Genomic DNA, 24,893 nt, shown 5'->3' with positions numbered 1-24,893 from the left:
GCTATTACATATACCACACGTTCAGTGTTTTATGATGACACAGATTATAACCTATTATCATACACCGTGGTGACTGGCTTAGTCTATTTGTAAAGCCAAACGTAAGTTGTTGCTAATTAGCTCAGTGAGATAGAGGATGTTGCTTGGTGTCAGAAGTTACAAGTTCAATCCTCAACTGATGCAAAATGAACATTGGAATGTCAACTTTCTTGTCTTCATATTCTCTTGCTCATTGCTCCTGAAATTGCCTGGCCACGCCTCATCGTTGCGTAGCAGCTTTAAGTGTGGTTTTATTTTGGCAAGGTTTATTTAAACTCAAGTTAAAGTTTTAAATAAGTTTTATTTTGATACCAACCAAGCAGCAAGGTTAATTTAATGTACAGACAAGGCGCTGGTCCGAAATGTATCTGCACAACAATTTTATTAGAAATGTATAATAACTTTAATTTTTAATTGGAACAAGAAAATTGCAAATGTTTTTGCTGATAAGGAAAAGGAGTAAATGTGGTTGGAATTGTACCCTAACTCCTACGCTACGCTGAGTTCCAGTCTCCCCTCTACCCAAAAGTGAATGTGGACATCTGTAACCTCTGCATTGTGCTGAGTTCCAGTAACAAAGGAACAAAGTGACTCTTGAGCCAAAGACCATCAAGGAAGGACGTCTATGGAGTGCCAGTCTACCCAGTCTCCTCTACACTCTACTGGACTGATCGGAAGGACATTCCTAAGCCAGGGTGTGTGGGTGTAAAGGATCAGACGGGTGGCAGAGGATTAGACGGTGACCATCAGACGGGTGGCAAAAGACTGGACGTGTGCCAATGGATCAGACGGGGGAGGAGGAGAACGAAGGATCTCAACGGACATCGCAAGGAGGCAGAAAAACATGTCCGTGAGAATGACTTGTCTTAATGAATACTCACTAATATATACATATTGTCATTATTTATCTGTAACAAGGACAAAGCAGATTATTTATCTGTCAATGTACGAATTTTTGTTTGTTGTGTTTAACAGTCTTAAAAGTGTTTAACCGTCTTATGTTTCAAGTTTTAAAAAGAAAATGGTTAAGAACTGTGTGACTAAAATGCTGGTTTCCTCTCCACATGTGTTCGAGAAACTCTCTCTCTCGCGAGATGGCTTGGCTGTGGGATTTGGACAAGGCAGTGGAAACTGGCGCCAACTGTCCCCTGAAAATTGAGGGCAAAGACGCAGGACTCCGCTCCCTACTCCAACCTACAGACAAAGCTAATGTTTTCTGAATAACAAACACAATTCTTTTAAAAATTGACTGTGTTTTTGAGTTAGCATCTATTGTCTGAAGTTATTGTTTAATGTTAATTGTTGTTTTATTGACATTTTTGAGTTAAGCTAGAAGCCAACTGTGAAGTTACTGGTTTTGAGGGAAATAATCCCTCAGACGGGGGTCTGTAGTAGTTTATGGGTTTTTGGGGCAGAACTTCACCAGTCTCATTGCTGTCCATATAAAGTTGATTCTTGCTTAGGTGTCTCTAATACAGTGTATATTTAGATCACTGCTAAAGGTGTTAGCAGATCATAAAAGGTCAGTCTAAGGGTCATAGAAGTCCAGAGAAGAATTTCTGGACTGACTCGGTCAGCAAAGAGCCGTCAACAACAGCTGTAAAGTTGCTTAATCGGACATTAGATATAGTTCAGTTCCCTAGCAGGTCTAATCTTGAACTGGTTTTGTGCCATCATCGCTTCTCACCATAACTAAAGAATTGTCAGGTGACCAGCCTCTACTAAGCACCCCCACTAAACAGTATAAAAGAAGAACCACTGGAATGGAGGGGTGCGCTTAACCTCGTAGCTCATGTTGGCTTAAACTATCATACGCTAGCTTTAGCTTTAGCTTAGCAAGCTAGCATGTTAGCATGCTAGCTCACACCTGTTGTCCACGCTACGCTACTCAACGTCATGCTACTCTACTGCTGTCACGGTATTGTAAATCGTCTATTCTTGTTACGTAACTGTTTTGTAATAAGCTACGTGGCAAAACTATATTGGACCATGCCTAAAGCTTGGTTACTGTATTGTGTTTTGATATGCTTATTCTTTGTTAAATAAACTACAGAAAGATTTCTCTTCTCAATATTCATTGATCAGTAATGTTTTAATTAAGGTTCCCCACATCACTGTCTTGCTGAGGATGAGACTCTAACATCTCTTACATCTAATCTACAGGGTTTCATTAGAAACTGCTACTAAAGTAGCCAATGACGAGTGCTCAATCTCAAACAGAGCATCCCATGTCTCTGTATCCAGGACACAGGCAACTATTACAATGAGTCAATACTGATAAAATATATAAAACAAAAAATTAGAAATGTAAGAGATATATTAAAGGAAAACATTTGCATCTTTAAAACACCCAAATCACATAATACAAGAGAAATCAAAGAATCACATTATTCTAGTAAAAAACTAAAGCTACATAAGATATCTTGGCACTTTGGCAGCCCCTCTGGTCGTGATCAAATCGGCACTGCGTTTTAAGAACCACACTTCCCACAATTCCCCACTCACTCGCTGTATGATAACAAACATGTATGGAGCAGACTGGACTGGGAGATTGTAGCTACTTATGGAAGGATGGCTTCAATGCAGGTAGACACCGGTTTTCTTTCTTTTATGTGCATGTAGATAAATTCACGGGGCGAAGTATTTGTATTTTTGCTGATATTGTGACACGCAAAACGCGTCACTTCCGCTTCCACCACAAGATTTCCCACCAGTGTACTAGCCAGTACACCGAAATTCTAAAATAATGAATTCACAGGGTCTCATGCAGTCTCTATTTTTTTCTGTCTGGCTATGCGAGACTAGAGGTGAAGATGAGAAGAGACGATTTGGGGTGTGTCCCGGGTTTTGGGAGGCTGTTACAGTCGTGATGTGGTGGCCAGTTGTAGCATCTGGTGCATGGAGGTACACAGGTCCTGGAACAGCCACTCAGCGTCCGTCTCTGGGTCGGACTTCCACGCAGTGCAGGAAGCCACAATTCTGAGGATTTATCAAGAAGGAAATCAAGCATTACCTTTATTCTTACTCTGGTTCAACGTCACTTGATGACAGGTGCGTATGCACGATAGCCTACCTGTCATCTCGGATCTGGTAGAAGAAGCTGTATCCGTGGTGCACCATGGGAGCACCAACCCCCACAACTGTGCTGTTGCCCACTGTGCTAGTAGACAGCACAAAGTTACCTCCGCCCCCACTGTAGAGACAGACACAAACAATTATGAATACTTATACCCATATTTGGCCTGGCCTAGCACAGTCTGGATCAACCGGGAAGCACAGGGTATAATCTTACTGGTCTCAATATGCTCTCCTGTGAAATGTATCACAATCGCAATGTAATCGCAATATTTGTGTATGTTTGGCATGGCTTGGACATAAGCATTCCCCTGGCGCTTATTTTTACTGTTCCAATGGAGGACTGTGTGCAAGTCATGCCAAACACTTAACAATATTCAGATTGCGATAATATTTCACGAGAGCATACCAAGACTGGTGAGATTACACTCTGTGCTTCCCATCTCTGAAAAGCACATTTATCATAGTTTTTCAAAGCATTAACGTATTCCCTATTGAGTTCCATTGTAGCCCAGTGAGAGTCTGCAGAAAAACTGCAGCTAGCTCAATACTGGAACAGCAGTGAAATTATGGTCTATGTTTGGCCACAAATAGAACTAAATATCTCAAATAGCACACTAACCCTTTAAATTTATAGACAGATCACTTTATAGATAGCTCACACACCTGACACCTGTGCAGTCGTGGCTCTTACCTCTTTGCATAGAGAGGATCAGTGAAGAGGCTGGGCATGGGAAGTCCCTCTTCCTTGGCGATCAGGTACAGGCCTAGGAGATGCCTGTCAAAACCTGAGACAAAGACATACGCTTTGATCTGAAGAACATGTAGGACAGTATAGCGACGTTTCAGATTATGAACTCGCAGACAGAGTGACCTTTTCCGTTCTGGGCCTCTGCCATCAGTTGGTTGTGCTTGTTGAAGGCCAGCTGCAGGGATGTCCTCTTGGCATCGTCCTGAGAGAATACTAAGTTAGTTAGGTCTACGTTATATCAACATTGCACACCATCTCTCTCTCAGACACACACACACGCACGCACATGCGCACACACATACTTACCGTGACAGTGGGGTCAAGCATGGCCTTGCACCAGTGTAGTGCCTCCAGGGTACAGGGACGCATGGTCTCAGTCCTGCCATGGTAGAACCTTCGAGTCATCGCTGTCTCATAACAACTGCCTGGCCTGAGAAAGAGGGTGGAGGAGAGAAGAGAGGGAGGAGAAGAGAGGGAGGAAAGAGAAGAGAGGAAAGTTTTCAGTGTTGTTCAGAGAAAGATTGAATAGACATATATTGTAATAGCAATTCTATTAAACCACTTGCACGGCACATGTTCAAGAAATATTGCTATGAGATGAATTAATAAGCATGAGACACAACAAGAAAAAGTGTTTATACAGGTTATACATTTTCTGAGTAATTTCTACTAAAGGTCTCTGCAGCAGAGTTTAATAGTAACATCCCCTTGGGGAGAAAATCAAGGGCTTCTAGGTAAAAAACTAAAAATTGCGGATTAGTCTTAAACCCCCCCCAAAAGCCGATAGCCAATTAAATCGTCCAATAGCAAAAAAATAAAAAGAAAAAAAAGAGAAAGAAAATGGTCACTGTCAAATAAATTCAATACCAAAATAAATAAATTAGCTAAAGGGAAGAAAAGGGCCTACACATACTCTTGAGATTGCCTTAAGTAACGTCTCGCATGGTGAGAGGAGCGCAACTGTAGGCTCGGTTGTCATAGATCATATACACTTGTTCTGAGCTTAAGGCTGGTTGCATTCAGATATGTAGACACACCTTACCTGCCATGCAGCCTGTAGAAGGCTAGCTGCAGGGCCATCTGCACAAAGGTGTCTGGGTGGAGCTTCCTCTGCTTGATGGCTGCTTTTCCAAACGAGGTGAAGGCATAACAAACCAACTGCAAGTCACTCGTCTGTCAGACCAGAAAACACACAGACCCACAGTTATGTGAGGTGCGTGTTTGGTAGCTGTGTGTACGGCCACTGTTACAGCCCCTTGCCTTTTGATGTAGGCCTATTGTTTATTCCTACCCATGTAGTCCTATAGTTTATGTATCTTCTTCTTCGTCGTCGTGCGGGTTAGGTGTTCTCTCCTCCCCAGGCTCGGGGCTATTCTTTTACCACCCCGAGCCTGGGTGAGGGGTCACCCGGGCTATATATCCGGGCACACCTCCAGGAGCCATGTCACCATTTCGTCATCCAAAACCGTCAGGCCATGCATTCCGTTGGGTGTACGGTATATCGGACAGTCCTGGATGACATGGTCTGCGTTTTTTTCCTCGGCGCCACACTCACACGGCGCACTGGATAACAAGCCCCATCTGTGCACCGATGAGCGGAAGCGTCCGACGCCGGTCCGGAGGCGATTAAGTCGCACCCACGCCGGTCTGGGTAAGCCCATGCCGGGAGGGGAAGGACCGGCGGCCGGGATGAAATCACGGAGTCTGGAGGCGTTTGCCTCCCACTCCGCACGCCAGATGTGGTCCACCCATCCTGCCTCGCTGATGTTAAGATCTCTACATTGCTGCAGGAGATCCCGTGCAACAGGCACAAAAGGGTGTCTCGACTTGAGACGCCGGGTAGGCTCCGCTGTTGCAGCGAGCCTGTCGTGGAGCAGGTGGTTAGGCTCCACGGCCCGGCAGGCGAGACGTGCTGTGGTTCCTGTGCGGCGGAGGCCAGCGGGCTGGATGCCTGCGAGGATGGGAAGGTTGTCCACAGGAGTGGGACGCAGGCATCCTGTCACGATGCGCAAGGCTTCGTTGATAGGCGAGTTTATGAGGCGAGTGTGAGCGCTGTGACACCAGACCGGTGCGCAATATTCAGTTTATGTATGTTTTGTTTTGTCTCCCTTTCTTTGTTTGCTTTACTCATACATTTCTCTTGTACCTCAGGTTTGCCCAGCTGACAGTCATTGTGTCATCTTGTTGTCTGCCAGCTGAGCTTCATCAGTCATCAGGTCACCATCCTATATCTGCTTCAGTTTCCCTCACCCCAGCGGATGTGGCATATTTCTGGTTTTCTGTTTTGTGGTTAGTTTGTATTCTGTTGACCTATTTTTGTTATGCAGACATTTGATCCCTTTTCTCCATTTTTGTTACCAGCCTACTTTTTTGTTAGAGATTCATTCATACTTTTGTTATTATTTTTTCTTAGTTTTAGAGCACACATGTTCAGCAGGGTTAGGCAAGTCTGCCCATGGGTCTACACATGTAGACTTACCCTTTGTTAGGACAAAAGCCCTAGGTAAGCGGTAACACCACCTCCTGTATTTAGCGGTGCTTCAGCACCTCTCAGGTTAGGGGAGGCATTTTTGTTTGTTTATGGATTTTATTTGGTGTGACTGGTTTAGCTTCCTGTCGTTCCTGTATTGTTGTCTTTAGTTTAGGAATAAACATAACTTTTTTGCATATATTTTGTGTCCATACCTCCTCATTCACCTCACTCATTGCCTTATGTTGCGCCCCAGTCTTCCGAACCACCAGGGGGCGTAACATAAAATGGAAGCTCGTCAGGGATTCTTGTAATCCCGTGCAATGAGTGGGTGGTTGTTGGAGTGCAGAGGGCACTTGAGTAGGCTGGTACATTTTCTTTTTCAGTCATTTTTTACTTTTTCTAGTGGAGTAGTTTAGGTCGGTTTCTCTCCTCATTTCTTGGCGAGTATCACTTTAAGCATTTCTGATTATTGGTTTGGTGCTTGGTGATACTGGGTTGGCGCCACGATGGCCACCTTTAGTGTGAAGGAGTTTTTGAAGGAGCCTTCTGTTGAGCAGATTGACCACTGCAGAAAAGATGATTTATGTGCCAAAGCAGCACATTTTGATGTTGAGATCCGTAAGTCCAAAACTTTGGCTCAGATGAAAGAAACAGTGGGGCAGCTGTTAGTGGAGAAGGGTGTATTTACTGGTCTGAACGGAGGGGCAGCCAAGGAAGTAGATCAGGTAAAGTTAGATGTGGTGATATGTATTCTGGTGTGGTGCGTTCATGACTCACAGTGTCCAGGTATTGTTGTTTAGCATGGTTGATGTCACTCCTGACTCGGTCATCCACAATAAACACCAGCTCCTCAGGAACGGGCATAGACCTCACCAACTCTGAGCCCTACACAAACAAACATACAGCCAATGAGTTCTACGGTAAGCACTCCCAAAACCAAAGATAACATACATTATAAATATTTACCTTCCACTTGCCACCTGTAGCTTTGAGCTGTTGGTCAACGTAATGACAATGAGTTACCAACACCATGCCATCAAGTGGAGAATGCTGAAACACACACACACATTCAGTTATCACTGCTACATATTGTACACAGACAAACACATTCACAGAAATACAGTACAAGCTACAGCTTTAACAGCTACACTGAACTTAAACAATAAAAAAAACGAATTCTCTCTATCTCACCCATACATACTGTATATGTATACATATAGAATACTGTACATGTATACATAAATAAAGGAATGAATCAATGAATACACACACTTACATCACAGTTAGATCCAAAGGTCCCATTAGAGAAGGAGATGGAGTTGTAGGATTTGTCTCCCCAGCGGATGGTGGGGTCGCCTATTAGGGCCTGCCGGGTCACCTGGGTTTGGAGTTCAGAGGTCACATAATAGGATACAAAAACCACTCGCACACTGCTGGGTTCCAGTATCATTATTGCACCAAGTGACGTTTCGAGCTAAATGCTCTTCATCAGACACATCAGTGCATGTTTATCTTTCTGTTTAGCAAACAATAGGATACACTACACTGACTTCTCTCCAACTGACACAAATTTTACGTGTGTGTGTGTGTATGGTCTGTACCTGTGTATAGTCATCTGCAGTGGCATATGGTTTTGAGTCATCAAGGGAAAGCACAAACAGGCTGCTCTGGATGGTCTCCAGGATGGTCTTATTAACTGGGTTTAAACCCATCAGATGCTCCCTGGTCTGCAGAGAGACAGGGGGGGGGGGGGTGTTAAGAGGTGGGGAGGTGTGGTAGTGATTTTCATCCTCCATAGAAACTTCCATGCAGCATTACCTTGGCCCATCGTGTTCTCTCTTCAGAGGTGAGGGCAGCGACTCCATGTCCCTCTGGCTCTCCCTCACAACACTGCTTCACATAGCTCAACTGCCTGTACACACACACACACACACACACAGAGCAGGGTTTGACATTGGACAGTATTGCATATGAACACTTAGAACAGAAACACAGATGTGACGAGTACCTGAGCAGCTCTGGGGGAGTGAGGATTTGTCCCTCGTAGAGCGTGTCAAAAGAAAAGATCCGTCCACGACACATCACCACCACATGGGAGGGGCAGGTACCCTCATTCTCTATAACACACACCATGGAAAAAAGATGAAACCATTCAGAAGCAGATTTTCTGACATTTTTTTCTATCAGCATGAGTTAATGAGTAAATGTGTGTGTGTGTGTGTGTGTGTGTGTGTGTGTGTGTGTGTGTGTGTGTGTGTGTGTGTGTGTGTTTGTGTGAGAGAAGAGAAAGAAAAAGAAGCTCACCTACCAGTCTTAAAGTAATTGTGGATGGAATCCTTGGTTACTCCGGGAACTTTGCAGGTACAGAAAAGCATTCTTAACTGGTCCATATCAAACGGGACACTACCCCATTTCTGTGGCGCCAACCTCTCCCTAAAACACAGAAGTAACTGAGTGTTTACAGTAACTACTTCTCTAACATTTAGGCTGTCCAAGCCTTAAACGGTGTGTGTGTGTGTGTGTGTGGCGGGGGGGGGGGGGGGGCTTACGTGCGAATCATGTCCCAGTATTGTAGTATATGCCACATGTTGATACTGGTCCTGGGTAGCTGTGTTCCCTCTTTGGGGGGCCAACAGTGCTCCAGGTAGGGTGCTGGACCTCCAAAGTTTACATTCAGCTGGGAGGGAATCCTGACTTCCAGATATGCTGTATCAAACCACCATTCCTCCAACTGGGGTATAAAACACACACACACACACACAGGAGTCAATAAAGCAATAACATGTTTTATTTGTGTATTGTGATTTTGTCAATGCTCTTATAGTAGTCTCCATCTGTGAAACATGTGAGTGTTGAGAGTGAGTACCCAGTTCCTCTTGGTCCTGGCTCTGTGCAGTAGCTTCTGGTGCAGCTCCTTGCCAATGCCTTCTCCAAACTTCCTCACAATACCAGCTGTAGCCTGGTACTCCTCTTCTGATGCAAATGGACGAACTGAAAGGATAAATTCACAAACCAAGTTTAATGTATTGTACACAGATACAATACTTTGGCATACTCTCACAAGACATAAGCATGTCATCTTTGCACTGTCCTGTTTTTGCACTGTCCTGTCTTGTCCCTGCACCCTGTCCAATGTTGTCTAAATGTTAGGCACCTCGCCCAAAAGCAATTCCTTGTACGTTGTAAAACTGAATGACAATAAACAGATTCTGATTCACACAGACAGTCAAACAATCAGAAAAACTAATCTAACCTGAATCAAGGTATTTAACAAGGCTGCCTTCCAGGGTCGGGACAGGCAGAGGAGGGAGGCTGCTCTGGTACTGAAACGTCCGCTCAGCAGGGGACTCGGACACCCGGTTGGCCATTTCTTCTCCCCGAGCTGTAGCAAGGACAAAAGCAGGGTCGATCACACCAGTATACCAGTTGTCAAAGTAGTCATTATGGGTATAATAAATCCTTCTCAAATCGAGGTAGTTGTTAACACCCCGGTCTGAGAGCCACCAGCTAGAATCGAGAGGTTCATTGTGGACCGCGGATCAGCTATCAAACAACTAGTTGGCCAGTTATCAAATCAACTTTTATTTATATAGCACCTTTCGTACACAAGCGCAACCCAGCTGGCTCACGCGTTAGCAGGAGCTGAAGAACTAGCCATTATTTCAGAGTTCAATCCACAGAAGTTTTCTCTCCTTATTTACCTTACTACCAGGTGTTGTCTTAGCTAGATAGTCGATGGGCGGAGAGGCCTACGTTATAGCTAGGCAGGTTTGATTCTCTGTCGTTTGCTAGCTAACGTTATGTAGGCCTAGCCTACCAGGTGTTGTCTACCGATACTTGAAGGGCAGGTCTTTGAACTTGCCTGCCGCCACATTTCTCGTCATCACCTTTCCCCACAGAGGTAGAGCCAGGGTAGAGCTGCCTACTTCCCTTCTTCTTCTTCCTTGGGTTTATGGCGGATCGCAAACAGCTTAAAGGTGCATACGCCACCTACTGTACAAGAGTGTGTAGCATCATGTCATCATCCTAGTGCTTACAGACTACAGTCTACCCCACAACCGTGTGTCACCTAAGAAAGTAAATAGAGCCTTCCTGAAGATTACTACCCCCCCCCCCTTCCGTGCCCAATAAACCCCTCAAATTCCATTCCCGTCCTGCTTCTCTGACTTTATCGCGGAGTCTCTCTCTCTGTCTTCCTCATAGTTGGGACAGTGCAATAGAACATGTTCAGTGTTTTCTTTAGCTCCACAGTGCCCACATGCATCACTCCCCCTTTTCCCCATTACAAACAAGGTGGCGTTCAGTCCCGTGTGATCTAACCTCAGTCTAGCCATGACGATTTCCTCCCTCCTGTTCAGTGCAGTGTAGTTCTTCACCACAACTGACTTCTGTACCCGTGATACCCCCTCCCCTTCTGGTTACTTTCCTGTTCCCTTCATGGAGCTATGCATGTGTCCCGTCATTACCATAGCCGCGCCCCCATCCACCCACCTGCCTTCACCAGTGAAGACCTGTGTCTCTAGCCCACTCATGCACCCAAATTCAAATCCCAACTGACACTGAACATTCCCTCAATTGCCAACCGGGGCAAAAACAGATTGAATCTCGGCTATTCGGGTTTGGAATGTTTGGGGATATAAACGTGGCCTAATGATTCCCGCCAAGCCAGTTGAGATGAAAACCCCGCCCCCCGATGAAAACATGTTTGCTGGCTGGAGAGCGCGCAGTAGGCCTATCAAACGTACCACCACTGTACTCTTACCTTCCATTCCAATGCAAATTCCAATGCATTTGTTACCTGTGCGAAAGCTAGCGAGACAGTCGCACAAGAATGGCCGAGGAAGTGCAGCCAAAAAAAATTCCACCTACACCAGCACGCACTGCTAAAGAAAGCAAGAAAAGAAAGTCTGTAGTAGAAAGGGCTACGAACAGAAAGAGATATGAAAAAGTAAGAAGTCAAACCAGAGTCAACCTCGGTATGGCTTTTCAACGATGGCGACAACTGAGGGAGTTGAATGGCCTGGGAAGTGACGCCATGGTTGCTGTATTTCTGTTGGACAGGTACAGTTATGGTGCGTTCGTTTATAACTGGGAGGTGGCAAATTGCGACTTGCTACTAGGAATGATTAAATAAAACGCTGCATGAACTCGCACTTCCTCGTCGCAAATTCGGATATGTTTCTCAGCCTCCAGTTGCCGGCTGATGTCAATATCATATCATATCATCATCGTATCATTCGCTATAGCTCGAATGCACACAGGTCGGAGGTAGGTATTTTGCCACTTGCGACTTGCCACCTCCGACCACAAACGAACGCACCATTAGCTAATTGCCTGGTTTGTTTTCATTCTGGTGGGATTTGTTATTTTCAAGAACTACGTAGCCAACGTACCTAGCTACGCGTATAGGCCAACGCTAACGTTAGCTACGCTGTAAGTGTAAGCAAGTCGACTAACGTTATGTACACTAGCTGTGTTTACACATAAGACATGACGACATGTTACCTGAATCAGAATCGGATTTAGTCAGATTTATTAGATTTGCCTCCAGGTCGATAGATAGATGGATGCAGCAGGGCACCTCTGTAAAATGAGGCTGAGAGTTTATTCACCTATTTTCTGATTTACTGTGTTCATCAATGAGGGAAAACAAGGTGGGTAAACTGCACTTGACAGTTTACCCACCTCTGTATTTACCACTACGCCTGGATGGATGACCCCCCTGTGGGAAGTAGATAATGATATTTTAATGATTCCCATAGGGGGAAGTAGGTAGGGAAGTATACTACTATACCTACTACAACTGTTGTTACTATTTTTCATACCAAAACCCATGTCCACATAAGTAATATAATGAGCACCTGTGACACATGCCCCTCGCCTCACAGCAAGAGAGAGGGAGAGAGAGCATATATACAGTTTTACACAATATATCAGAGCAGCACCACAATTTCAGTCTGTACTTACATAGGCACATATGCTTCCTGGTAGATAGGCTTTGAATTACTGCATGAACACGTGAGTTTATGAATGAATTGGAGATGGACAGCCACAGTGCTAGTGTTGATGAAAGTTAAAGCATCCATGGAAAAAGTATTCTGTATCAGTTGCAAGTATATGAATGGTACCCTCCAGACAAAGGCTGTCAAAGGGTAGTCAATTTCTCATTAATAAGATACAACTTTTCTTTTGGGGTAAATATGGTATGATATTCTGATACATGTTCTCAATCTCTGTGTTCAAAATATGTTTTTTATGTATTTCCTACCTTTTATGTGAGAGGTGGAATGTCACCAGTGTTGTCGGTTAATGCAAACTGATCATTCCTTGCTGAGATACCCATTCCAGAGTAGCTATTCTTATAATCCAGACCATAGGACAGATTAGAGATGTAAAGGTTGAGATTAATTTATGTGCGCTGCATTTTTGTTTCTGATGCAGGTGTGCAGCCTCCCTCCAGAATCACAACCCAGCCAATGAAACCTCTCGTGGCCGTCCTCCACTCACGAAGGAAGACATTCCTGACCTTGCTCCACACAATGTGTGTGTGAACATTGCTTGTCTACTGCAGTTGTTCCGGCAGTGTGGACAGTGCAGTGGAAAGTGTGTGGTCAGAAAGCAGGGGGACAAGATCTTCACAGTCATCCAACACTGCCAGAACTGCAATCAGCTGACCACATGGACCAACCAGCCTTTCAAGGTGTTTACTCCTAGTGTGACACTCACTCAATAAAGTAGCCATCTTTTTATTGTGTTGCTTATGAGTCCATTTGAATTTGAATTGATTTGAATTTTCAAATCATTTTACCTAGAGAAATTAGGTGAGAACCTTGTATGTACATTTGCAGTAGCTTAATTAGTGATGTGTTGCAAGGCCAGGTTATATTAAGTGTGCTGCCTGTTTTCCCTTGCAATGGATGAGGAGACACTCACCTAAGGCCTATCAGATTTTTCAAATGGGACACACAGCAATTAAAACATGTAATTTGTCCTGTCCTTAGGAGGATGAGGAGTCTGTGGATCTATGTGAGGTGACAGAAGGAAACCGGGAGTTCACAGCCTCTCTGATGATGAGGGAGTCGTTTGATATTAAGACTGACTCAGCATCCAGCAGGGAGGAGAGTCTCTTGACTGATGAAGATATTAAGACTATCAAACCTGCAGAGGCAGCGGTGAGTAATACTTGATAAAGTAGACATCTTATTTTCGTCATTCATAGGTCCACTGTGAATGTATTTTCATTACTTGGAACCTGCGAGTACCCTGTAATAAGTTGCACCTTTGTTGTAATAAGCACTATTGTGCTATAAGGCCACATTATAGGTTTTTCTATTAATGAAGTAGGCGCCACAGATGGCAGCCATGGTGTTTTGGTGCGCCCTGTTCTGTGTTGCTTTTAGCTGCGACCAGCAGCTCTATAACTCGCTGTCGGTTGGTCGGGCAGTCGATCCACAAAGCTTTTTCTGGATAACTTTAAAAAAGTCTTTGACCAAATTGTGCATGTTGCAACTACAGATCATGAGTAACTACGCCAGAAAGAATGACCATGATTCGCCCATAGGTGGCAGTGTAGTAACTGATTCAAAACACAGATTTCAAAATGCTGGTATTTCTACACAGTTTAAATAGAGAACACATGATGGATTTTTGTGCAGGTTGAACATTTGGCAAAACCTATAAAAGGTAACACCTCATAAACCGTAAGTCCGATTGGTCTGAAATTTCACTTGTATTTACGTGTATGTTACATGTCTCCCTATAAGATGTTAAGAGATCCAGTCCAAGATGGAGGAGAAATTGCCATTTAAAAAAACAAATTTGGATACAAAGTGCTTATATCTTTTTACAACAATAATCTAGGAACTTGAAACTGGCTGGCAATGGGTAGCCTTAGTTGGTCCACAAAAATTTGGACTGGCTGCACATGCACGTACATTATGTGGTCGCAGCTATTGCGAATTTGCTCTTTGTCTTTTTGTATTCTAATAAATAAATAAAAAGTTTTTATTCAATGAGTGAACAGGTATACAATGACATATACATCAGTACATCAAGGATTAACTTTTTACTTTTTTGCCCCCCCCCCACCCCCCTTGTATTCGTATTTGAATGTATTGAATGCTCATTTGCACTGTCCTGTCTTTGCACTGTCCCATCTCTTCCCTGCACCGTCCAATGTTGTTTCTATGTTACATGTATGCTCCATTGACCGAAACAGATTCATAGTATGTTGTAAACTACATGGCAATAAACATTTCTGATTACTTACTTAATCTTTACTTAAGTAGTAGCTTTATTTCTCATGCTTTGGCAGTGGAGACATACCCATAATGGACCCAGGCTATACCATATTAAACAATTCCCAATGTGTAGACAGTTAACTATGTCACGTTTTCCCTGCATAGGAGCCTGAGGAGTCTGTTGTCCTGCCAGGTGAGGTGAGAGAGAGGGACCAGGAGTCAGCAGCTTCTATGATGATGATGATGATGGGTACTCAGACTGACGGGGGACCCAGCAGGAAGACCAGTCTGCTGACGGAAGAGAGGAAAGCAAAAGCCCAGCAGAGCGAGAATAAATTAGATCCATTTGCAGTGGTGGAGTTGACTTTAGACTCAGATGATTCACAGAGGAGCCAAGAGGACAGCGATGGATGGGAGGAGAAAATGGAGGAAAGGGAAGAAGCAGAGGGGGAGGGAGGGGTGGAGGACAAAAATATAGCAAAGGAGGAGGAAGCAGAGAACACAGGAGAATCAGAAACTGAGGAGGAAGGTGAGTGGGAAATGGATGACGATGAGGAGTCGTCGGAGGGGGAAATAGATGAGGTGAGAAATATTAGGAAGAGACTGAGAGTTGATGGCCCTGGCCCTCATGGCCACTGCAGGAGGAAGTATATGATGAACTACAGGAGGAAGTGTATGATGAAAAGAGAGCAAAAGAGGCCAGAGACACTCTGTACAGGTTGTGGACGCCTTTACAAAACCATGTCTCATAAGTGTGATCCCAAAAAGAAATTTAAATGCCTGGACTGTGGATGTTTTTTTCAGACTGAGCTGAGTCTCAGTGTCCACAGAAAATGCACTTGTAGGAGTCGTTATCATCGATGTACGTTCTGCATCAAGCCCTTCAAAACACGGCAGGACAAACTAACCCATGAGATGAGTCACTCAGGAGAGAAGCCCTACGAGTGTCCAGAATGCCCACAGCGGTTTTCGGACAGGTCGACACGAAGTCACCATCTCAAAGAGCACCCAAAGAGTTTTAGATGTCAGACCTGCCAAAAGGAGTTCCCCATACTCAGGTTTCTCTACAGGCATGAGATGTCCCACAGCGCCAACAAGCCATTCAAGTGTGAGGTGAGCAGGGACGGGCTCGGTTTCATTTGCACCCATTTGGATTGTTCTTCCAGATACATATTCATTTCATTTTCATTAACCTTTAATTAATCAGGTTTTGGACCCACTGAGATTAAAATCTGTTTCAATAGCAATCTGGCCAAGAATGGCGGCAGAACAGTTTCATACAGTACACAAATAACAACAATTGATCAACTCAAAAGTGCCATATATCAGACAAGTGCAGGAAAGCCATGAATCCTATTTCAATTAAAACAATTATTGTATCAATAGAATCCCTTTCTATAGATTTCACCATGCCTTTAAATTCATTGAGTGACCAGATCCTGGAGTGTTAGTTCAATTTGCAGGCTATTCCATGCAGACGGTGCAGAAAAAATAAAGTCCCTTGATTTCCCCAACTCAGTCCGAACTCTAGGAACAGTCATATGTATAGTGTCCTCCTGAGACCGTAACCCATAATTTCCATGTTATCTGGTTAGAAAGACAGATTATCGATAAAGACATATAAATCGATAGACATACCTTATCGATACTGTAAAGACAGTAAATAACAGGGGAGTCAACCCAGAATGGCCTTATAGATAAAGACATACAACATATTCTACCTTGTTTTAAATGTTTAAAGCAATCACATCATTTGCATTAAGCATATAGAGTGCCTAAGCGGAAACAGGAAGAGAAAACCGCCATGGGACCTTAAAGGAGAATGCTCGTTTTTGACAACCTGGACCTTATTTACAGCATATTATAAGACGTTTCACTCACCGAGATAACTTTGGTGTAATTCGGAGGCCTGTAGAAGAAATTTAAAATCCAGCGCGAGCCAAGTATATCCATGTAATGACGGCAGACGGGGCACTGAGAATGCAGCTTCTAAAAAATCTATTTTCTGCCGCGAAACGGTCGTTTTCATCAATCTGTCTTTATGAATCGCTAGTTGTGCTTACATAGAGCCTGTTGTGGTTTTTCACATGCCTCTGTAATATGATCTTTAGAAACGTCTTTAGAAACGAAATAACTTCCTCACTTGCTCCAGCACGCATGCGCACAGCGTGCTGGAGCAACGCTTGCACGCTGTGCGCATGCGTGCTGGAGCAAGTGGGGAAGCTATTTCGAACTAGGTTAAAATATTTCTGTTTTGTACAGTACAGAGTTCTGTGTCAATAATGTTGGCGTGCGCACCCTGGCTCGTTGCTCATTTTTCAATGAGAATTGAAAAAAATATAACAAAAAGTAATACAAACCGCATACTGCACCTGTAAGAGGATGTGTCTTTAACCCTATCCTGTTGTGGATAGTTTTGAATGGATCATTCCAAGAGAAATGGGATAACCATGCATCATATTTACCAGGTCCTTGTTTCCGCTCACTGCAGGTGTGTGACCGTGAGTTTGCTCAGGCCTCCCAGCTGAAGTCTCACCTGCGTGTTCACACTGGAGAGAAGCCCTTCCAGTGCCAGCTCTGCCCAAAGAGCTTCAACCATAACATCAGCCTGAAGAACCACACCAGATGCTACCACCAGGGTGAGAGCCCTGACGACCCAGCCCTCAGGGAGCAGGGGGAGGGCTACCATGGCCCAGAACCAGAAGCTGACGGCAGGGCAGAGCAGGAGAGAGTTGAAAGAAAGGAAATGAAAGACGTCAGGTCCCAGAAACAGGAAGATGTTACGTTCTGGACCGAGTTGGACATCACACAGAGAGGGAACAGTCCAGATGGGGGTTCAGGGAGGTCAGTGGCTGCCTGCTTATCCTGAAGAGCACGAGGAGGATTCCCAAAGGATGCTGAATGATCATGACTCTGAATTTGATCCACAGGAAGAGGAGAAGTAAAAGGAGAGGAGGGGGCGGGGTGGGGTGGAGGTAGACATGAGTAGAGTAGCTGGATAGCTGGACTACTCCCCCCCCAATGCTTTACTCTGATTGCACCTTTCAAAGACTTTGCATCTTTCAAAGACTTTGTACATGAACAATTGCCTGCATTACATCCATATTCCAACAGTCTATATTTTGAAATATATGTTTAGACTTAGGTTTAGGTTCTAAGTTCAGGTTAACATATTATTCAACTGTAGTATTTTCATATCCAGATAGGCTTTACTTATAGGTATAGGTTAATATATTATTCACATTTATATTACACTGTTTAGTCAGGAACAAAAGCAGAATCGGTCATTCCCATGTAGCCTACCTGTATTTGTTGCATGGCAATAAAGTCTCTTGACTTAAATCTTTTACTTGACTAAAGTGGACAACAGAGCTCTCTTGTGGCCAAATCATGCAATTGCATTTCTAAACACACGCCTAGACTCATCCAAGCACACTTCCAAGCACACTTTCACGCCACTACTTCAGTTAAAGCTGTAAATGTGCATACGTGATCATGGTGGTTTGTGTGTTCCTGTCCCTGTATCCATACTGTGTACCCTGATTACTGTGGGAGGAGGCAGACAAGCGAGCCGAGCTGGAGCACATCCACCTGCAGCAGCAGAGGGCCATCTCCCAGACCCAGGCGAAGGAGCAGGAGCTGCAGAGCGAGCTACTGGCCAGGGGGAGCGCCCTGCAGGCTGCCATGCTCAGCTGGAGAGCCTGGAGAGGGAACAGCAGGGGGCGCTGGAGCAGTACGAGGTCAGGGAACACACTCCTGTTCTGTTAACCAGGGTAAGCAGTGCCAGGCAACCTTGGGCCGCTGTTTGTGGACAGTTATATCTGTAGAAACAGGAAGTAAGGAATACAGGAAAAAAAAAAAAAGGTGATGGCGGCATGTGCAGTGCGGTTAAAGATATGAGATTTGTTTATTTCTATAGTTATCTTGTGCTGCCGGTGACAACATTCTTGTACATGGGAGCTGGTCTTTCTCTGTTCTCTGGGTTAGTGTTGTGTACCCATCAGTGGAATTTGTGCTGGGAAACCATTCCTTCCTGACCTCTCCCCTAATAGCATGCATAACTGACCACAACTCTCTCAAGTGGTTGAACCCCAACATCAACAGCCGACTCCCTCACTCAAATGCTTTCTCTGTGAAATGTTGGCAAACCCTTCTTAACTTCCGTCTGTCCTTGCATTCTGGGGCCATCTAGTGGTGATTCAAATGACCTACCATCTTCTCATGACTGCGTTTCTGTGCATGTGTGTTTCTGCGTTCGTGTGCGTATAACACAGGAGATGACAAAGAAGTTGGAGGCAGGCAGCTAGCAAGACCAAGAGCTAGAAGGACAAGATGGCCAAGCAGGAGGGACTGGTCCCTCTCATCCCAGCAAAGGAGGATGTGGGCCCAGGAGGAAGGCGAGGCCTTTTTCACTAAGACAGGATTTGCCACTCCTTATATGATTTTATTATAATGTAATCAACGTCTATTTGATTTCATTGATTATTTGTTTGTTTGATTCATTAATTCTAATGTGGTGTCCCCACCCTCTCGGTTGTATAGGCAGCAAGGGACCTCAGAGGATGACCAACTGGGGCCAGAAGCTGAGCTGGACCTTAACAAGAAGTCCTGGCAGTAGAGCAAGAGCCAGGAAGCTCAGGCACAATAGACCAATCAGGAGGCATAGGCAGGCACAATAGACCAATCAGGATTTAGGATTTTTTATTAGGATCCCCATTAGCTGATGTCAGTGACAATACTAGCATGTGCTTACAATACATGTGCCTACATATGAAGGGCTATGAGGTGGTGCTTCACTTGTTTTTTTTTAAATTTATTGTTGGAAGTGAATTCCACTCAACCATGGTTCTATACATTACTGTGCATTGTTTTGATTTAGTTCTTGATTTTGGAACTGTGAAGAGACCTCTGGTAGCATGTCTGGTAGGGTAGGCATGTGTGTTAGAGCTGAACATTAGTTGGCTGTACAAACATTGAGGAGTCTTTGAAATAATTATGTTTCTTACAAAAACAAGAAGTGAAGCTGTCAGCCTCTCCTTAGCTTTTAACCAGTGAAGATTTGCATGCATGTTGTTCACATTTGATCTTAATGTACACCGTAGGGCAAGACGAGCAGCTTTGTTCTGAGCTAGCTGGAGTTTTCCAAGATCCTTTTTAGTTGCACTTGACCATATTGTTGAAGAGTAGGCTACTGACCTATTGACCTCAAGGTGATGGCTTATTATGTGAAGTCGCTACCACGGCTTATAGAACCTCACCACCAGGTTTTATTGTTATCCGTGGCTCATGAATCTAATATGTTGCTAGTATGTTGTCTTGCTTAAACTACCATTACATGAGTCAATCAGTCACAGCTTCTCCCAATTCTCTCTCCCAAATGTGTGTGTGCTCCAATGCACTCTAACAGAGCGGTGCCACTGGATTTAGACCTCTGTTCGTGCTCACAGCTCAAAGGTCAACTCCTCAGTGTCAACTCACACACACGCATTCCTCTTCAACCTCCCTCTCTGGAGGAAAGGCCCAGGTTAGACCCTCTTTAGTCGACCTGGGCGGACGGGCCTAATCGCCCTGCTGTAAAACCTTTAAGCTAAATCTCAATCATCAATTCAATGACTCAAGCAAGAAATATCAATACTCACCAAACCAATAAAGGCGAGGAGAAAATATCTGATACAAGGGTAAAAAGCTTTATATAAAATTTGGTATTATACACAAGTTATACAGACAATCCAGTTACATGAAAAATACAGGTTACAAAGGAAAAACATGAAAGAGAATAGCTCCCAGGTCTCCAGACAATGACTTCTTCCACGCCTCTGTTGATGGAAAGAAAAGTCTGACTTCCTCCATTCCTCGATGGAAAGAAGAAGTGTGACTTACTCAATTCCTCTGTTGATGGAAAGAAGAAGTGTGACTTACTCCATTCCTCTGTTGATGGAAAGAAGAAGTGTGACTTACTCAATTCCTCTGTTGATGGAAAGAAGAAGTGTGACTTACTCCATTCCTCTGTTGATGGAAAGAAGAAGTGTGACTTACTCCATTCCTCTGTTGATGGAAAGAAGAAGTGCGACTTACTCCATTCCTCTGTTGATGGAAAGAAGAAGTGTGACTTAAGTCGACGTCACATCTCTTCGGATGAACACAGTCCTTCTCTCTTGCGGAATTCCACACACAATATGTTTTGCATGAGAAAAACTACCATTATAGAAGACTCTTTGTGTTCTATTGGATAGGTAGCTTTCTATCCATAATAGGGCAGATGGAGCAAAACCATAACATATAAAGTTTTTTCAATAATAGTTTGTGATCAATCACATCAAAGGCTGCACTGAAGTCTAACAGTACTGCTCCCACAATGTTCCTTTGATCAATTTCTGTCAGCCAATCATCTGTCATTTGTGTGAGTGTTGAGTGACCAAGGAACGATACGATATAACTTTATTGTCAGCAATGCTGAAATTGGTCTTGCGACACAGCTCACATATGCAACAAATGTCAATGTGTACTATGTTATCTGGAAGCCCAGGGCACAGTGAGCCACATCCTTCATCTGATAGCCTGGATGGTATAATACTGTTCATGATGGTGGACCAACAGTTATAAAGTTCAGTTCAGGAGAGTATATATGAATATACATGTATTTCTATGAATCTGGAAACTTCAACACGCTAAAAAGAATGAACTCATATTAATCATATTACCAACTTTAACTCCAACTTCCTCCTAATTAATTCCATACGCGAGTGTTTACCAGGCTTTACTTGTGTAGTGTTTTACCAGGAATTAATTAAAGGCATGTGAAACATTGATAAGTTATCTGCGTTTCACATGCAGTAATTCAGCCATCTCGCTGGGCTGGTTGCACTGAGATAAAACGATGGTCCAAGGTAAAGTTGTTTCATAATTAAAACTCAGAAATATATTATTTATAACGTTCTGCAGATAGAACACGCTAAAGAAGTTCGTTTTGAGCCTAAGCGCTCTCTGTAGTAGCCTACATCCGTGGCTCTATCCTCTTTGCCTCAAAAACATACAAGGCAATGTTTTTAATGGAATTTACTTAAAAGTAACTTGTATAGGCTACTTTAGTGAAGCGTATAATCATAAAAATAAATAATACATACTTAATGTATTATTATTAAAGAATCACACAACTCTCTTTCCAGTGTCTGTATAGATACAACACAGCAAATCAGAATATAAATTGGCATGGGTTTAATGCATAGGGTTTGATCTTAATGTAGCCTATATTTAATCAAAAGTGAACAGTATGGCATTCTATCCCAAAAAAAGCCATGTCTGGTCACCATAATCTTCACATCCCATATTTGCTGATCATTTTCTTAGCAGTAGTGATATACGCTGAAATGGAATCCTCCTTGGACATTCCTATGAAAAGGGAACACAAAGAAAGCAGTCACACACCTGTGTTCTGATTAAAGGAGTTTAGTAAAGTTTTCACTCCTTTCATTCTAAGGTTCTTGACTATCTGTTGTTACCTTTCCTTGAATCCCATGCTTCCCACTTGACCTTTCCTGCCATGTCCATTATCCCTGGTTTGTCTGGTGAAGAGAACAACAAGGAGACAAATCAGACATCCCATTGCATTTAGGGCACGTAAGGAATAAAGAGACCAAACAACAAGTGGTTCAGAGCTTGGCGCTGTAGATGTGGGGTCTTACAGTAGTTCTGGTAAACCTTATGAAGCTACTGGGTTGCTGGGTTAAAGATTTAAGTAAATACCAATGTTAATGTCTCCTATGAGGGCTTGCTTGTATAGGCCGTAAAGCTCCAGCGACTCCTGGTCAGTTGGCTTGGTCTTCGTTTTCTTCACATCCGCAGCCACCTTCTCAAACTCAGCCTACAGAGAGTAAAGGATTGGCGAAAAGAAATAGGGATGGATTGTCATTTGGATCAATACGTTTACAGTGTGCAGTGCACTATGCTGGTTTAGGCATTTGTCTAAGGTGAAATCATTTTCCCATTCTCAGGTAGTATCGTTCAAACTGTGTACAATTAGTGCACAGGCAAGGCAAGTTTATTTGTATAGCACATTTCAGCAACAATAGCACAGTATGTTAACAAAGCACTAAACGTGATTAGACCCCCCCTCTCTCTCTCTACATATCTAACCATGATTTTAAAAATGTGTGTATATATATATATTTTTAAAATGACATTCCAAGTACATTATGAATGAAATGTAATTCATTCAAATGCATTAAAGGAACGCGGCGCGCCAAGCGCATGGGCCAATAAGCGCAACCTTCGCCCGTCGCTAGAGTTGTATGATTTTTATGTATTTATTTAACCTTATTTTTTAACGAGGCAGACTGACCGAGAACATTGTTCTCTTTTGCAGCAGAGACCATTTAAAAATGAATGAATGAGTCCCATGGTGGTCCATGGTGATGTGATAGGCTACGGAAAGCCAGAGTGAAGAATATATCAAATGTCTCCATAAATCCTATCAATGTTAGCCTATTGCCTAGAACGACTTGACTAGACTTGCAAGAGTTTGACACTAGATGATTTTAAATCGGGTGAAGGACCGCACCCGCCCACATTAAAGTAAACTGCAGTCTGTCAGAAACCTTTCATAAGCACAGTGCACAGTGCACGCGCACCACATTGGGGTGCAAGCGGAAACACGTAAAGTGTGACGTGGTCTGACATGTACCCTACTCAATACATCCGGTTTAGAGGCTTTTCGGCGTGCGAATTGAGGTAGGTAGATAGCTTGCTAGTTATCTATCGGACTTAAATATCGGGTTTGGTATTTTACCTACTAACTGATGCGAAGCATGTGACGATGGTATAATCATTAGCTGATGTAGCCTACTATTCGTCTCATCAGTAGGCTAAAGCTTAGGGGTAGCTTGCAAACCAGCTAGTGCTAGCAAGGTTAGTTTGCCAGATAACGCGACCATGAGCTGGTTCAATGTTTATTTTAAAGCGAATGCTGCGACTAGTTGAGTTCACATTTAGCTAACGTAGTTATATACGTTATATATATATATATATATATATATATATATATATATATATACATACAAAGAGCCCTGGTTGGGGGCTCAGCATCTGCTAAAATGGCATCATTGTTTTATTGATTGAAACTGTCTCGTTACCTTGAATTAACCATTTAAAATGCATTCCAGATAAGAATGGCCACGCCAGGTAAAATACCAAAGAAGCAGCGCAAAAAGCAGATTCAGGCTAAAACCTCCCTCAACTCCCCATACAACTTACAATGGAGCCCACTTCCTCAAGAAGACATGCTATCTATCGTGAGCTCACTGAAACTCAAACTGACAGCCATCTCCCTCACCAAGAGAGAGGTGAAAGTGTCACGACTGTGGGGGAAAAGGAAAGATAAGAAACCATCTGGGCGAGATGATTCAGTCAACCAGGTTAAACGGGTACCTCAGGAGGACACTGAAGTGCAGGCTGCTCCCGAGAAGGGTGGATGGACTCATGAGTCGGCAAGGAGGCAGCTGGCCATTGGCATTAATGAAGTCACCAAGGCCCTGGAGAAGAATGAACTCAAGCTGGTGCTTGTGTGTAAGTCAGCAAAACCACCACACATGACCAGCCACCTGATAGAGTTGAGCAGAACCAGAGATGTGCCTGCCTGCCAGGTCCCACGGCTGAGTGACAGTGTTTCTGCAGCCCTGGGGTTGAAGAGTGTTCTGGCGTTGGGCTTCAGGCGTGATGATGGGCAAGTGGAAGGGACATTTTCCGACACCGTTGACAGAATAATCCCACGAGTGCCCAGGCTCAGAGTTGCCTGGGTACCAGGTACTGGGACTAGTGACACAGGTGTAAGGCCAGTGGAAGAGGACACAGGTGAGGTCAGGGGACACAAACGGAAGATTGAGGATGTCTCTCCAGAGACGATAGAACCTGTTCCCTGTGCTCTTCAGCCTCTGAAAGTTAAAAAGATTATTCCCAACCCGTCTAAAATACGAAAACCCAAGATTAAGAAGCAGAAGGAATTCCTTAAATGATTCCATTTTTCTTATTGCCGTTTTGTGGTGTCTAGTTTCTTATTCCAATATTAGATAGGCCAATGGAAAACAAATTGTCTTGTTTTCCACAGTTGTGCTTCTTCACAAGTCACACTGACAGTATGTTAAAATGAAGACAAGGATCAGAAGACAGACTCAGCTGCAGCTTTTAAAGTCATGAGTTTATTCAATCAAATATCCATGCTGGTATAACTGACAGTGTGTTTGAAACAGATGTTCAGTATTTGAATGAGAGGTCTTGTCTAAACAGTGCTGGTACTGGTTCTTCAGTTCTATTACTGCCTGTG

The 24,893-nt window shown here is 43.7% G+C and overlaps 3 protein-coding genes across 4 annotated transcripts; 1 reads left to right on the top strand and 2 right to left on the bottom strand.

Annotated features, from left to right (window-relative positions):
- Positions 1 to 2,068: 2,068 nt before the first annotated feature.
- Positions 2,069 to 10,264, bottom strand: LOC311312316 (peroxisomal carnitine O-octanoyltransferase-like). Of its 2 annotated transcripts, none has more exons than XM_084442242.1 (17): positions 10,226 to 10,264; positions 9,592 to 9,720; positions 9,205 to 9,329; positions 8,888 to 9,069; positions 8,647 to 8,771; positions 8,347 to 8,455; positions 8,157 to 8,250; positions 7,940 to 8,065; positions 7,615 to 7,716; positions 7,305 to 7,388; positions 7,116 to 7,223; positions 4,908 to 5,038; positions 4,172 to 4,295; positions 3,989 to 4,067; positions 3,809 to 3,902; positions 3,113 to 3,232; positions 2,069 to 3,018 (listed from the first exon to the last, which is right to left on the bottom strand). In XM_084442242.1, the coding sequence occupies exons 2-17, from the start codon at positions 9,704 to 9,706 to the stop codon at positions 2,898 to 2,900; spliced, it is 1,839 nt and encodes a 612-aa protein (XP_084298368.1). In that variant the 5' UTR covers positions 9,707 to 9,720; positions 10,226 to 10,264; the 3' UTR covers positions 2,069 to 2,897. The 2 variants fall into 2 exon arrangements, with proteins under 2 accessions (XP_084298368.1, XP_084298367.1); XM_084442241.1 differs by lacking the exon at positions 10,226 to 10,264 and adding an exon at positions 10,040 to 10,217.
- An 11,629-nt stretch (positions 10,265 to 21,893) lies between these two features.
- On the bottom strand, positions 21,894 to 22,925 carry acbd7 (acyl-CoA binding domain containing 7; the record flags this gene model as incomplete). Its single annotated transcript, XM_084442422.1, has 4 exons — positions 21,894 to 21,967; positions 22,078 to 22,140; positions 22,322 to 22,439; positions 22,917 to 22,925. The coding sequence occupies 4 exons, from the start codon at positions 22,923 to 22,925 to the stop codon at positions 21,894 to 21,896; spliced, it is 264 nt and encodes an 87-aa protein (XP_084298548.1).
- An 817-nt stretch (positions 22,926 to 23,742) lies between these two features.
- rpp38 (ribonuclease P/MRP 38 subunit) lies at positions 23,743 to 24,595 on the top strand (the record flags this gene model as incomplete). The annotated part of the gene is made up of 1 exon (XM_084441738.1): positions 23,743 to 24,595. The coding sequence occupies one exon, from the start codon at positions 23,743 to 23,745 to the stop codon at positions 24,583 to 24,585; it is 843 nt and encodes a 280-aa protein (XP_084297864.1). The 3' UTR covers positions 24,586 to 24,595.
- Positions 24,596 to 24,893: the final 298 nt, after the last annotated feature.

The sequence above is a fragment of the Borostomias antarcticus genome, assembly GCF_949987555.1.
Source record: "Borostomias antarcticus genome assembly, chromosome: 8".
NCBI classification, from domain to species: Eukaryota; Metazoa; Chordata; class Actinopteri; order Stomiiformes; family Stomiidae; genus Borostomias; species Borostomias antarcticus.
This window is presented reverse-complemented; position numbering and strand designations above follow the sequence as displayed.

Bases quoted from the DNA above. Each gene is read 5' to 3' on its own strand.
- LOC311312316 (XM_084442242.1), bottom strand. From the start codon at position 9,706: ATGGCCAACCGGGTGTCCGAGTCCCCTGCTGAGCGGACGTTTCAGTAC. The intron at 7,717-7,939 runs GTACAGACCATA...CTCCAAACCCAG, and splicing joins CTGCAGATGACTATACACAG to GTGACCCGGCAGGCCCTAAT. The intron at 4,296-4,907 runs GTAAGGTGTGTC...CCTCTTTCTCAG, and splicing joins TTCTACAGGCTGCATGGCAG to GCCAGGCAGTTGTTATGAGA.